Source organism: Euleptes europaea, chromosome 11 (genome assembly GCF_029931775.1).
Source record: "Euleptes europaea isolate rEulEur1 chromosome 11, rEulEur1.hap1, whole genome shotgun sequence".
In the NCBI taxonomy this organism is placed as follows: domain Eukaryota; kingdom Metazoa; phylum Chordata; class Lepidosauria; order Squamata; family Sphaerodactylidae; genus Euleptes; species Euleptes europaea.
Genome location: NC_079322.1, coordinates 18,422,048 through 18,436,751, shown reverse-complemented (window position 1 = coordinate 18,436,751; position 14,704 = coordinate 18,422,048). Strand labels below are relative to the sequence as shown.

The window sequence follows — 14,704 nt, the reverse complement described above, 5'->3', positions numbered from 1 at the left end:
AACATCAGCACAACTTTAACAGGAAAGAGGAGAGTTTAAGAATGAATAAGGCTTGGCTTCCTGTTCTGAAAACCTCCAGACTAACAAAGACAACATTTAACAATAGCCATGCAGATTAGCTTTGGATTACACACATTAACAGATCACTTCAGGATACAATGGTTCCATATTAACATACCACACCCTCATTAGCACATTATCTTGATACTTACAGGACAATGATTAGCACATTACTTTTGCAGGACAATACTCAGCTCAAACCCAACCCCTTTCTGACTATATATTACTCTTCCTACACTTTTGACACTGAGAGACACTGTCCTTCAGTGTTACTCCTCTGAAGATGCCTGCCACAGTTGCTGGCGAAACGTCAGGAAAGAAAATTCCAAGACCACGGTTACACAGCCCGGATAACCTACAAGAACCAATGAACTCTGACCGTGAAAGCCTTCGACAATATTTTGGAGATGGGTAAGATTATTGGTTTCCCCCTTAATAGTATGTATATCACACCTTCAAAATTCACAATCCACCGTATATAATATATCAGAAATCATCATAATTATCTGATGATTCCAGATGGCCACACTTCAGAAGCTCTCCCTGTTTAACTGTAAAGGATGAATGTTAATATTATATGCATTTTGTCTTTTAAACGTTTATTTCTGACTAATAAACATCACCGGCATGATCTGCTATGACTGTACCAAATAACAAAGCAAGGCATTTAATTCAGTGATACTCATTCATATGTCTGTTTCTGCCTCTGCATTGCTTTTCTAACTTTTGCATTTTTTTACTTGTCATGCTAATGACAATCAGCTGAAATATGAATATTTTGTTAATCAGTGCTGTAGTAGTTGTCCTTAGGAAGCATCAAGCCTTTTTCATGTACATTAATCCTCTGAATGGGAATAAATGATAAAAAAAACCCCTCAGAATTCTTAATGCTGTCTTCTTTGCTAAGCTAGTGCAGTAGATCCCACACTTCCCGCAACGTGAAATTGAGGACGTTATAAAATGTTTGGCATTTCTTTGCTTCTGCGTACATCTCTCTAAAGAAAGAGTACAACTCGGAAATAAAAATAGAAACTGATGTTTAGCTGTTCAGCATAAATCCATGGGAAGTGTACGCACGCAAGTAGTAATATATTCACAGCTTTTAATGCCAATCAAATCTCTTCATACAAATAGGTCACACGTAACGACGTGAATGGTATCTTACAATGGCAATAATAGAAAGCATACATTTTAGTATCTTGGAACCTTTCCCACTGGTTTTGCATTGCCTTCCTTACATGGGAAGAGTGGGATTGCACAAGTTTATGTTTCTCCAGAAAGCTTCCTGTTGCTTTAAGGCTCAAAAAATAAGACAAAAGAAATGGAACATGAGACTGTTTGGGAGGAGGTTTCAGTGGCCACACCCACTGACTTGACTACCACCAATGATAGATGGCAGGGTTCAGACATAGAGTGTGGGACCAATCAGAGAGAGAGAGAAATGTTAGAGCTATTCATGCCCTTTGGCTTCCAGTTTGATTAGGGAAGTTCATTGACCTCTGCCTAATCTGTAATATGGCGTAATATGGTGGGCGGGGCCAGTCGTGATTGCTGACTCATGTTATAAACTTGATAGGGTAAGGCCACCATTGGCTTAGCTGCTATGACATCACAGAGGGCCTGAGCAATTTTGGACTAGGCAGCTGAGTGCTAATGGACTTTGGTAAATGTATACAGTATTGTCTGATACTGAGTTACTGCAGATCGCAGTAGGAAGTCATTGACCACAGCTAAAGAGATGACACTGACTGCTCCTGTGTGATGGTGTGTGAGGCATGAGATCCGGAATGAGTACATGCTTAGTGTCATAGCATTCCCTTCAAACATAGAAAATGAGCTATTGGGAATCAGGATTCCATGTAGGAAGCCATTCAGTGATTTCAACTCATCGTTCTTGTCTCCATCACTCCTGAAACAGATCACGATGGGTAACCATGTTTGTCTGTAGCCGTAGAACAGGAGTCCAATAGCATCTTAAAGACTAACAAAAATTTCTGGCAGGGTATGAGCTTTCGTGAGTCGGCTCACGTCTTCAAATACCTATCTGGTATCTGAAGAAGTGAGTTGTGACTCACAGAAGCTCATACCCTGCCAGAAATTTTGTTAGTCTTTAAGGTGCTACAGGACTCTTGCTGTTTTCTCCTTCTACTGAAATAGAGTTCTATATAATTGAGTTATGATTGGCTACGATTATGTATGGGAAATGCAGCCTTAATTCTTCCGAATTCTTTACCCTCCTATATGTATCATTTAACTACTCTACATTATGGCAGCGATTTCCTGTTTGTGAGACTGAATATTGTACTCTCCGTGGTTTTACAAGGCAGATTTTTAAATAGGCCTTATTCAGATGCAATTTGTCCCTGTGGCCTTAACAAGATCGATACACCTCTCTATGTCCTGCTTGAATGCTGGTTTGCTTTTGTTTTTTTTTAAAGAACATTAGGGAATACTATACCAATCCAATTATTACTGGCCAGTTACCCCCTATACCTTGGAAACTTTGTTTTATTTCCTTAGAGATAGTGATCCTAAGATTACTTTGGTGGTAGCAAAAATTGTTTCAGTCCTTTTATCCCTTGCATCAAAAAAAGTGATGACTAAGAACTTTCTGCTGCTCAAAATTTATTAATCAGCTTCTAAGGAAAGGAAAGGAAAGGAAAGGGAAAGGAAAGGAAAGGAAAGGAAGCCTTAATTCCAGCTATGTCTTGAACTGGGTATCTTGCATCGTCATATTCTCACCTAGTAGTAAGTCCCATTGGGACTTACACCATTGGGACTTACACCTGAGTAAATATGTATAGGATTGTACTGCAAGGGCCTTGCAACTTAAAGGGAGAAGTTAGAACTATTCCGGGTGGATGGATCATGGCAGCAGCCTTTAGGAGCCAGCTGTGCATGAGCTCCAGGACAGAGCCTGGAGTTTAAAATAAAACACAATAAAATTAAATAATGCACCACCCCTGTTTGTGGCTGCAGTCTCCTCAACATATGTACCTGCAATGAGAGAGCGATCGCCCCCATGATATGAGGAGTTACCCTTCACATGGAGGTATGAGATCTCAAGAATGGTGCCATCAGGTGATTGTTTTCTGGCTGCGTGTTCAGCAGCAGCCCTCTCCATCCCCCATTCACTCCCCAAAACCTTAACCCCAAAGTTTTGTATCCATCCTCTTTCAAGAGGCTGTGTGAACTAGTCCTTAGTTTGGAGCGTGGCTAAAATGCAAAATGGGCATTTAGCTCTTATGCATTTCTGTAGGTGTTTTGTAAATACCTTCGCTTTAACTTTGTGTAGTGGAAATTGTCCCCATATTCCAAAGACTTAAACCTGAAAGTTTCTCATTGTTTTTGCTTGAAGGATTGAGCTGAATGGGTTGTCTTTTGATTTTTGAATCAGTTCTTCAGACTCTTTTTGAAGCATTTAGTTGGCTGCAGAAAAGAGCAAAAAAATGATCAGGGGGCTAGAGCAACTGCCCTATGAGGAGCCGTTAAAACGCTTAGGGCTATTCTTTAGAAAGAAGGTGGTTAAGGGGAGATATGATATAGGTCTATAAAATTATGCATAGTATGGAGAGAGTGGAAAAGGAGACGCTTTTCTCCTTCTCCTATAATACCAGAACGCAGGGTCATCTGCTGAAGCTGGAAGCTGAAAGATTCCAAACAGATAAAAGGAAGTGTTTCTTCACACAACGCATAGTTAAACTGTGGAACTCCCTGCCCCAGGATGTGGTGATGGCTGCCAACTTGGAAGGCTTTAAGAGGGGAGGGAACATGTTCATGGGGTATTCATGGCTACCAGTTAAAATGGATGCTAGTCTTGATGCATACCTATTCTCTCCAGGATCAGAGGAGCATGCCTATTATTTTGGGTGCAGTGGAACACAGGCAGGATGGTGCTGCTGCAGTCGTCTTGTTTGTGGCTTCCTAGAGGCACCTGGCCTTGAGCAGACTGCTGGACTTGATGGGCCTTGGTCTGATCCAGCATGGCCTTTCTTAATGTTCTTATGGCTACGTGGTCTTATTGTTTTTATTTCCCTTGGAATTTATGAAGCACCTGGTCATTTGCCCCATATGGCAGGCTTGGGGCTGACCCAGCAGAGCTGTAACCAGCTTTCCTTCTTGTGTTCTTTCTTTGACAGCTCTTCAGCTTTGTTTCCCTGCCCACCGACGTCCTGGAAATAGAGGTGAAGGACAAGTTTGCGAAGAGCCGACCGATCATTAAGCGTTTCTTGGGGAAGCTTTCCATGCCAGTCCAGCGGCTGCTGGAGAGACATGCCATAGGGTAAATCTGTTGGGGCATGGCCTTGTGTTCTTTAAGTGTCACTTCCATGATGAAAGGAGAGTGACAGTTGTTACCAAACTGACACAATGTTGTTGTGGAGGGGCTTTTTTTGGTGGGGGGAAGAATGGCATGATGGAGGGGTTTTTGTTGTTGGAAGAATGTTACATTAAAGTGGATTTTATTGCCTTGATTGTAATGTACTGACCTTGCCAATCAACAGTTACACGGGTTTTAATGCAAGATAAACATTTAGGTAGGAACAGATTTTGGCATACATGAACATATACAAATACGATCTAAGCTGCCAGCTGCATATCGCCACCAAGATGGAGCCTGGGGTTGAAATAATTCTTGAGAGGATATATTGTTTGATTTCCTTCCCCTCCCTCTCACACACACTTTTTTAAAAGATAAAATCAATGATAAAAACCAGTTAAAATAAATGAAGTTAAAATGTGCAAGCCCTATATATGCAGGGAAACTAACAGATTAAACATCAAGCATAACTTTATCATGGATTTTCTTAGCAGCCATTGCATACGGAGGACCAGCCATGCTTGGTGTCAGCTGTAGAGCTGCAAATAAACCCCCAAATACAAAAGCATGTAGCTAAGGGACACTACCCATAGATTTAATTATGTACCAACGTTAACTACCTATATATACTGGCTGAAATACATCCAAAGTAACAATCCACAACAATTCTACTAGCATAGAATTAAGAGTCCATTTATAATCCTTGAGCTTGTTCTTCCATATTTTGTGGATATCTCTTCAATGATACAACACCAGTAGATCAGTTAATAAAGTTATAAAATATCTCTTCAGTATTGTTGGGAAAATAGCTATAAATAATCTCTTCAACACTAGATGGGTTGCCAGCTCCTGATCCCGCTTCGTGAAAATCTTAATCAGAACTTCGCACCAGTCTTATTTGTCCAAAATGATACATAATCTGACAAACTCCTCATTCCATTTCAAACAGATACACAATATATGGAACAACAAGCTCAAGGATTATAAATGGACTCTTGATTCTATGCCAGTAGAATTGTTGTGTATTGTTACTTTGGATGTATTTCAGTCAGTACATATAGGTAGTTATAATGTTGGTACATAATTAAATCTATGAGTATTGTCCCTTAGCCACATGCTTTTGTATTTTGGGGGTTGTTTGCAATGTTGGTGTGGCATGGCTACTATTTTTTCTTGATTAGCAGTAGAACTGCACCATGGTTCTTCAGACTACTCTGTAGACTGGTGGTTTCTTTACAGAATCCGTTTCACATTGATTGAATCAGTCCTGAATATCTGCGATGGAAAACCTACTACATTGCAGGGGATTTTGGGACATCAGTGTACATTTCATATATATAGATCACTGGCTCACTCTCTTCTGCCTCATTGCTGACCCGCATGAACTGAATGTGCAATCTATAACACTCCAACACTTTCTGGTGGCTACATACCCCCAGGGAAGTTTGTCCACAATTGCTATTTTCACGTTGAGGAGCCTATGAAAATCCAAGGGAGCCACATTATTCCCTGAAGTACACTGAACACTATTACACTAAAATGAATTCTTCTGATAAACAGTACAGGTGACATCCCATATCTGGACTGATCCGAAAACTGGACACTTCGAGCCGGCATGCAGGTAGATCCGTGCTGCTTTCAGTGTTTCCTCTCGCCTAAAAAAATAAAATACAGTGCACACTGCATCGTAGGTGGAGACTGAACGCCTGCCATTGTTAGTTTATTGTTTGTCGTTGCTCTTATCCAACAGCTGATACAGGTATTCTGCTGAGATAGTTACACCTTTGCTTTCTGGCGGTTCAGTGTAAACAAAATTATTTAAAATATTGTTTAAAATTACATTCAGGCTATGTGTATAAAGTGTATATAAAACATAAATGAATTTGGGTCCCATCCCCAACATATCTCATTACGTATTTACAAAAATTCCAAAATATTCCAATATAGAGAAAGATCCAAAATACGGAGAACTTCTGGTCCCAAGCAGTCCGGATAAGGGGTACTCAACCTGTATTATTAATTTGCTTCTGTAATAAATAAAATGGTAATAAATGTACCACTTCATGTTTTACAGGGACAGGGTTGTGAGCTATACTCTGGGGCGCAGGTTGCCAACAGACCACGTCAGTGGGCAGCTGCAGTTTCGATTTGAGATCACGTCTTCAATTCACCCAGGTGAATACCACAGGATGCTTGAAGTAATGGGCTTGCCTAGGGTACTTTACCATAGACAACTACCACTGGCGAAGAAGCGTTTTGTCTTAATGGTAGTGTTTTATGAATGAGAATAGCTTCCGAGTTCTCTGTCTGGATTTTCAATACATGGGGTAGCCTACAGTCTTTCACTAAAGCACTGTGCTTGTACTCAATGGCTGGTGAATTAAAAGTCTGGTGAATTAAAAGTCATACTCAGCTTCTATTTTTTGCCATCCATGAGGCCAGCATGTCTAGATCCTTTGAGAGTTACAGAGCCATCTTATACAGAGTTCCTCCTGTTTTAGGCTGTTGAAAATCAATAAAGTAACTCTGTATAGGATGGCACTGAGGGTACGATTTAGGAAGCCATCCTAAGCAGGTATATATGGAAAAAGTTCCCCATGTTACTCAGTGGGGCTTACTCCCAGGAAAGTGTCTTTAGGGTTACTGCCTAGTGAGTAGAATGTACCTCTTGGTCCAGGGAGATTTCCGCTTGAATCTCAGGTTAGTAACAAGCCCCTTCGGTGGCCTTGAGAAAGTAGATGTCACTCATCCACCCAATCTATCTCTAAGGGCTATTCTCAGGACATCCCATAGAACATAGGCTGTTCTATAGAACACCCCTGAGATCTTTGGAGGAAGGATCAGATAATAATATGAGGCTCCAAAAGAACATTCGGATGGAAGACCTCATCTATAGAAATACATAAGAACATAAAAAAGCCATGCTGGATCAGACCAAGGTCCATCAAGTCCAGCAGTCTGTTCACACAGTGGTCAACCAGGTGCCATGTAGGTGCTGTTTTCTTGTAACGCAGTAAAGAAGAGAGGGAGAGAGAGAAAGCTAAGAAGAGAAAGACTAAGAACAGTTAATTTTTGTTGTGGAAAATCTGGGTCAGGCAGTTCTATCCATTTTCAAAACAAGATACCTCGTATAAAACTACAAACTGCCTACGGCAGATTCTCTAGAGCGCAGGATATGTCTTTTAAAAAATATATTGTAATGTAATGCATTATAAGCATATAACTGTTATCTCAAGATGTATGTTCATAATATATGCAATAGAGTACATGATCTCCTGTGACAAGCTCACAGGAGCAGCTAAGCAGCTTCTTTACCCATCATTCGTTCTTTACTGAGCAAGCAGACTTTCTCAATATATTTGATCCTGGGGCCGTAAATGCACTTTAAAAAGTCATAAATTTAGGCTCGGCTTTAAGGACTTTGTATTAAATCAGATAGCATTGTAAACTAGGCTATCAGCCGAGTGTCACTAGAACTGAAATTTTAAAGCATCAAACAACCTGATTTAAATAGAAATGATATTTAAATTAAGAAATTAGATTTGTAAAAGTTGGAGTGGGGGCTTTTTTTTTTTTTTTTTGCTTGTTTTTGAATTCATTGCTTTCAGGAGGTAGTGTGAACTGGTCCTTAGTTTGAAGCATGGCTAAAGCAGGAAATGTTTGGCATTTAGCTCTTACATATCTCTGTAGGTCTTTATTGTATCATGTTATTTAAACCCAGTATCATGTTATCTAAACCCAGGATAGAGCAAACAGATTTCTTTAGCTCATTAACTCCTTGCTTTCTTGCTTCCAGCAGATGATGAAGAGGTCTCGATCACTGCAGATCCCGAGTCAGCTGAATTCCAGGAGAGCCCCATGCATATCTGGGCAGAGGAAATCCTTGGTGAGCCTCCGTGTGCCAGCACAGTGAGCTTGGAAGGCGCAGCTCCAGAGAAGCTAAATGGATGCCCAGTGATCTGCATCAGTGTTGATGGCTCTGGTGCTGGGGATCTCACCCAGGACAGCCTTTTAAAAGAAGAGCTAGCAGGAAACGGGGAGACTGAGGCAGGGCCAGCAGATGCGGTTGATCCCATGGAATCCATCCCCGGGGAAACGATGCCTTCCCTGAGTGCTGTGGAGCTTACCGAGCAACTGACTCTGCTGGCGTGCACGCCCCCTGAATCTGAAGTTAGGGAGAATAATAAAGTCAATTCCATTGCACAGGGAGACAATGACATCTTAACCTGCATAGAAACTCTATCTATTGATGAGGTGACCGGAGACACGCAGACAGTTAAGGATCAGGAGAAAAGTCAAGACGGTGGGGCCTCAGCCCAAGAGGAACAGGAGGAGGAGGAAGAGGAGGAGAACAAGCTGCAGCTAAGGACAGTGGTGAAAAGGAAAAACAGGCCATGTTCCTTGCCGGTGTCTGAGCTTGAGACAGTGATAGCATCAGCTTGTGGAGAGCCGGAGACTCCTCGAACCCACTACATCCGGATACACAACCTCCTGCATAGTTTGCCTTCTGCCCAGATGAGTAGCGACGGAGAAGGAGAGGAAGATCAGGGCAGCGTCGAGAACGATGAAGAACTGACTGTCAAGGAAGTGTCAGAAAAGGACGTGGTCAGTGAAACGGAAACCATGCTGGAAGAACCCCCCGCGGAAGACAGAGCTGAAGAGGACTTCGTTCGGGGGACGGTGCCTCGAAGCACCTCCATTGAACACCTCGCTGACTTAAACGAACCTCTCCTGGATGGCGAAGGCCCCAGGACGGAAAGTGAGAGCGAGCTGAGCCCCAGGCCGAACGGCGAATGTGAAATGTGCGACACGTCCTGCTACAGCCCGTCTTGCTACAGCACTTCTTGTTACAGCACCTCGTGTTACAGCACATCCTGTTACAGCACTTCTGGTCCGGAGAGCACCAACCGGTTCTCTAGCCATACCCGGTTCTCCTCTATCGACAGCGCAAGGATTTCCGAAAGCACAGTTTTTTCCTCACAGGATGACGAGGAAGAGGAGAACAGCGCTTTTGAGTCGGTGCCGGACTCGGGGCAAAGCCCCGAGTTCGACAGGGAACAAGTGGACGGCTCCACCCACTGGCCTGAGGAACTGGTAGCTCGCGGAATGAATCTGCAGAGAACGGGGGAATGCGTAGAGTCTCCAGTAGCAGGCCCCAGCAACAGAAGAGAAGGTTAGATTTGGAGAAGCAATACCTTAACTATCTCTCATAGGCATTAACGATGGCCAAAGTCTTTTTCCTTGGAGGAGTGCTCACGTTCATTCGGGGACTTAAAACCCTGCTTAGGAAGGACAGATCTAAATGCTAAGTGATTGTATGAAGAGTTTATTTTCAGTATAGGAATTGAGGTGTGATGCCTGAATGATGCTTCCTTTGATGGCCAAAGTCTTTTTCCTTGGAGGAGTGCTCACGTTCATTCGGGGACTTAAAACCCTGCTTAGGAAGGACAGATCTAAATGCTAAGTGATTGTATGAAGAGTTTATTTTCAGTATAGGAATTGAGGTGTGATGCCTGAATGATGCTTCCTTTGATGGCCAAAGTCTTTTTCCTTGGAGGAGTGCTCACGTTCATTCGGGGACTTAAAACCCTGCTTAGGAAGGACAGATCTAAATGCTAAGTGATTGTATGAAGAGTTTATTTTCAGTATAGGAATTGAGGTGTGATGCCTGAATGATGCTTCCTTTGACTGTGCTTTTGTGTAATGCATAAAGGAGGGGGGGAAATGAGCTGCCGCCCACATAACTGGATATTATGCACATCACCACAAAAGGAGAGGCACTGATTTAGGTTGTCACCTTCCAACCCAGACACTGGTTACCCTTTCTTTAAACCACTGAATGTTGTAGGAGACAAGGTAGCTCCTCCCTTCCCTTCCCTTCCCTCCCGATATCTGTTGTCCACGTCCCTCCCTCACTTGTCATGTGTCGCACCTGGAGTCCTGTCCATCACAACATGAAAGGGGCGGGACACAGGGGTAGGGAAACAATGAATTTCCTTGGCCCCCCCTTACCTTTGAGAGGATCGGGAGATTTAAAAGTATGTACCCATTGACAGGTCAAGATGAGAATCCACCAGACTGTCCTGTTGTTTCTCTGGGCCTTTCTTCCTGATTGCATATATGGCACGCTCCATTTCATCTAAAACGTGTGTGTGTTTATGTATGAAGAATAGAAAGAGGGGGTCATGTAAAGGGCTACCTCCTCATCTGGTGTCTTAAACTGCTGCATTTTACAACCTGTGAGGTTCGGTCTTGGTAAGACTTTGTGCGTGCCAGCACAAAACGCCTCCTTTGTAATAGGAGGCCACTTTTTTTTTTTTTTTAGCTATTGTGAATTACCTCGATAGCATGACTCTGCCTGTGTGTCAGTAGGTAACATATTGCCTTTATCGAGCAACGTAATGGAGTAATATGGCGAATTAAGCCTAACCTGTATCATTGTGGTGGAACGCTAATATCTCCTAATTAGAGTGGAAAATGCTGCTCTTATGCCTGGCCTTGCAGCCTCTCCATTCCTCCTCTCCCCCTCATCTGTCAGTCCAATTTCACCAGCAGCTAAAATTACCCCCAGGCACTTGAAGAAGCTTTGTGGAACTTCTTTTTATCTCAGTTTTTATGGCGGGGAGGTGCTATTTTGTTGATTTTGAGTTTGCTTTACAGAAAGGAATGGGGGGTAAAAATAGAAACAGTAAATAATGATTTAAAAGACTGGTTGCCCTTTTTGATTTAGTTGGTTGAGAGAGACAACATAACATTATCTCCGCAGGTTTTCATCCATAAAAGTATAATAAGGGTTGATTCCCATAAGATAATGTTCCTGCTAGTTGTCCCAAACTTCCTTGGATATGTGCCGCCTGGACACTTGTTATGTGTGAAACGGTCAATCGCAAGTATGAACAACATCCTCATGGCAGCTGCAGAAACCGAAAAGCAACTGGATAATCCCAAATGCATTTGGCTGCCTACTATTGGAAATGGAATTCTACACTAGGTAGATATTGGTCTGCTCTAGCAAGGGAATTCCTCTGTTCTTACATGCTTCATGATCTCAGAAACGGCAGCTAGCTAAGCCTATGATCACTTGGTTTACCGGTAGTATGACCATGTAAAATGACCATGACTGGTAACGTGACCATGTTCCCAGGAAAATTTGGGACTGTTCCATGTATGAAGATGTATTTACAAATTCATCCTGAAGCCATCTGTGGCTCCTCCCCCATGCCAACATTAATCTCACCTTCCGAAAATTAACACTGGCATTTGGAGGGGCTACAGTGTGAGATCCTCTCATGTGGGACCGGGGGGGGGGGTGATGTCTAACGTTACTCTAGAGGCACAGAAGGGAACTGAGCAATAGCTCCTACATCACCCAGGTAAGACAAGAACCCAGTCTAATTTGACTAAATGCTGCCCCTTATGCAAGAGTAAATAACTAAAAATGCAATGCTAGGCAGAGTTACTCCAGTCTGACTTTCATTGACCTCAGTGGACTTAGAATGGCATAATTCTGCATAGGATTGCATTGTAAGTAAACAAATGACAGGGAGGAGGATAATTGGTGATCTAATAGTAAGTTAAAGAAATTTGTGTCATTTGGGAAAGAATGTAAAATGAGCTTTAAACGGCTTTAAAATAAACTTTAAACATTTTTCAGCATGTAAAATAGTGCGACATATCCATGTTTTCATCAATGGCATTTGCTTTTTGTGGTTGTGAGATTGTCGAAAACTGTAGAACTGTAGATATAATTAGGGGAAAAATCCAGGTCAATTTTTTTCGGCCATGTAATTAAAATGGTCCTTATATGTAATTAAAGGCTTACGTTTGATTTTGTTTTAGAGAGTGAGAATCGTAGTTCTTTGGATTTTCTTTCTAGTTTCAACTGTACTTTAAAAACTTCTTTTAAAAGGAAGGAGCAGAGCACATGCTTTATATGCGGAAGGTCCCAGGTTCAGTTCCGAAAGACCTTTGTCTGCCTAACCATGCATTCCTGAAGGGGGTCCGAAGCACGATAGGAACAGGCGTGACCCTGCACCAGCGTCTGTGCCACTTTACCATGGCCCAAAGTGGCGCGAACGCCAGTGAGGGGGCAAACATGCCAGCGCTGGGGAATCATGCAGCTGCGCTGTCCTCCTCCACCATCACTGCCATGCTGGCAGGGAAATCCCAGAAGGAAAAGCCTGCGCCAGCATTGGTGTGTGTGTGTTCCCCGGGCATTCCCAGGGCGGAGCTGATGTTAGTCAGCTTCCAGACCCCTTTCACCCCGGGAACACCCCTCACGCTGTGGCTTTGCTACACCACCAAAATAGGTGGCATAGCCTCACTGAACACAATGCAGAATTTGGGGGGAATTTTTATTTTCTTTTTTTTTATTAAATTCCTTTTTGCGGCCGGGAAGCCTCTGTGGAAGCTGCCTAATTCCCCCCACCCCTTTCAGGAATGGGCTTCCAAACCGCGCTGCCACTCAGAGTGAACAACACTGAGCCACATGGACCAATAATCTGAGTTGGTATAAAATAGTTTGCTCTGTTCTCCAACGTATGAGTAATTTGTATAAAACCAATTAGTAGTTTTATGACTGATCTCAATTCTGCCGATTTCAGTACAGCAGACTGAAAAAAACATTCTGCCACAAAGAATATCATAAGCTAGGAATCCATAATTTCCCCCCCTGGAGGTTAAAAATGTTAATGTTAAAATTTTCACAGTGATGTCACAACCACACAAGGTAATTGTCCCCCCCCCCCCCCTCTTAAAATTGTTTGTTTGTTTGTTTGCATCTATTTTATGACACAGTATGTGACTCGGCAAGAAATGACAAGCAGTGGGATAAAACTGGTGGATCCCCAGTTATGATTGGGAAAATGTTCTTGACTCTAGCAGTTGTGGTTTGGAAGTTCTCACAGAGTTTTCTGGCATCGTGTACAACCTCAAGATGGTTAGTGTTCCTCAAGGAGATTCTGCTGATACCAGGAACGGCTAGTAACATTTGCTCAGGTTGCCAATGCAAAAATACCTGCCGCAAACACAAGCTTTCAAAAAACACTTCCACACACTGTTGGCTCATCTCTTCCGTATCTCAGATGACTTCTTCTTTACCTCAGGTCCCATCTTCCTCTTTTGCTATCTTTCTCCTTGCTCACTCCCTCTTGTACCCTCATCTGTCCCCTACTTTCCTTTCTTCTGTTCCATAACACCACTGTGTATCTCGAGAAGGTAGGGACTGAATCTAACCCATCATTCCTTAGTTGGGGGTTAGAGAGTAATCCATCATTCCTTACTGCATGTTGAACCTTGAGATCTTCCTTTTGACTTTCAATCTCTCTTTGCTACATACACTATTTTAAAACAGTGCTCAGACAACTGGTACACCAGATTCTTGTCAGCCCTTAGCTAAAAAAAATCTTCCCATCCATTTGTGTTTACAGTAGTGCATTTGTAACCCCTGTACAACATCCGTGAATGAATATGAACATCTTGACTGTCTTATCCATAGGTGATTGCCCTTTACTCCATAATTCTCAGCCAATCAACCAGCTTCCTTCCTTGAGGCCTGACCACCATCACTACCCTACCATTGACGAGACTCTTCCACCAAGTAAGCGTTGGTATTTTTAAAATATATGTATATATTACATTTTTACCTCAACAGTGATTCAGAATGTGCCTTAGATTGCTGCAGTACTGCTCTTTGACCTTCTGCAGTGATGGCCAGGCCTCCTCTAGCAAGCTGCCATAGGAGGGCGGACGGTAAAATGCCTGGATTCAGGCACCAGAGTCCTCAATTCGTGCAAATTATTTTGGCACAGCACTTCACTGTAGTCAAGTTGTGTCCTATAAGGCAGAGGAGACAGTTGCTGTGAAAAGCAGACGTCATTCACAGAAGTGTATAATAGCGGTGTAGGAGCAATGAGTGCAAACTGATTGCCAGATAAGAGCCTGTACTACTTTGTTCAGCAACGCAAAGGTTGCTGCATACAGGGCCAGATCTTGGGGGGTGGGGTGTCAGGCGGGGGCAGTTGCCCCGGGCACAAGGAGAGGGAGGGCTCCAGCATGGGCATGGGGAGAAGGAACGCCACCGTGTCATGGAACGAGTGCAGCTGCCCGCCCGCCTGCCCTCAGCTCAAACCAGCCACTGCTCTCCCTCTCTATTTCTGCGAGGGCAGGCGCCATGCACCCATCCGGTGCATTTCTCTCTGCTCCTTCCCCCAGCTGCATGCCTAGCCCTGGGACCACCAGCACCTGGCTCCAGCGCGCGTGGAACACACCCTGCCTCCCTCCTCGCCCCGGGTGCGCCTTCTCCCAGCTCCATGCCTGGCTGCATAC

At 43.2% G+C, this 14,704-nt stretch overlaps 1 protein-coding gene across 2 annotated transcripts in view; it reads left to right on the top strand.

Annotated features, from left to right (window-relative positions):
* HECW1 (HECT, C2 and WW domain containing E3 ubiquitin protein ligase 1) overlaps positions 1 to 14,704 on the top strand; it is a 202,145-nt gene that overhangs the window by 101,865 nt on the left and 85,576 nt on the right. For both annotated transcript variants that reach the window (XM_056857626.1, XM_056857625.1), the window contains exons 7-10: positions 4,200 to 4,342; positions 6,453 to 6,553; positions 8,178 to 9,551; positions 13,875 to 13,976. In XM_056857626.1, coding sequence (XP_056713604.1) covers positions 4,200 to 4,342; positions 6,453 to 6,553; positions 8,178 to 9,551; positions 13,875 to 13,976 — 1,720 coding nt within the window. The remainder of the gene's footprint in view (positions 1 to 4,199; positions 4,343 to 6,452; positions 6,554 to 8,177; positions 9,552 to 13,874; positions 13,977 to 14,704) is intronic.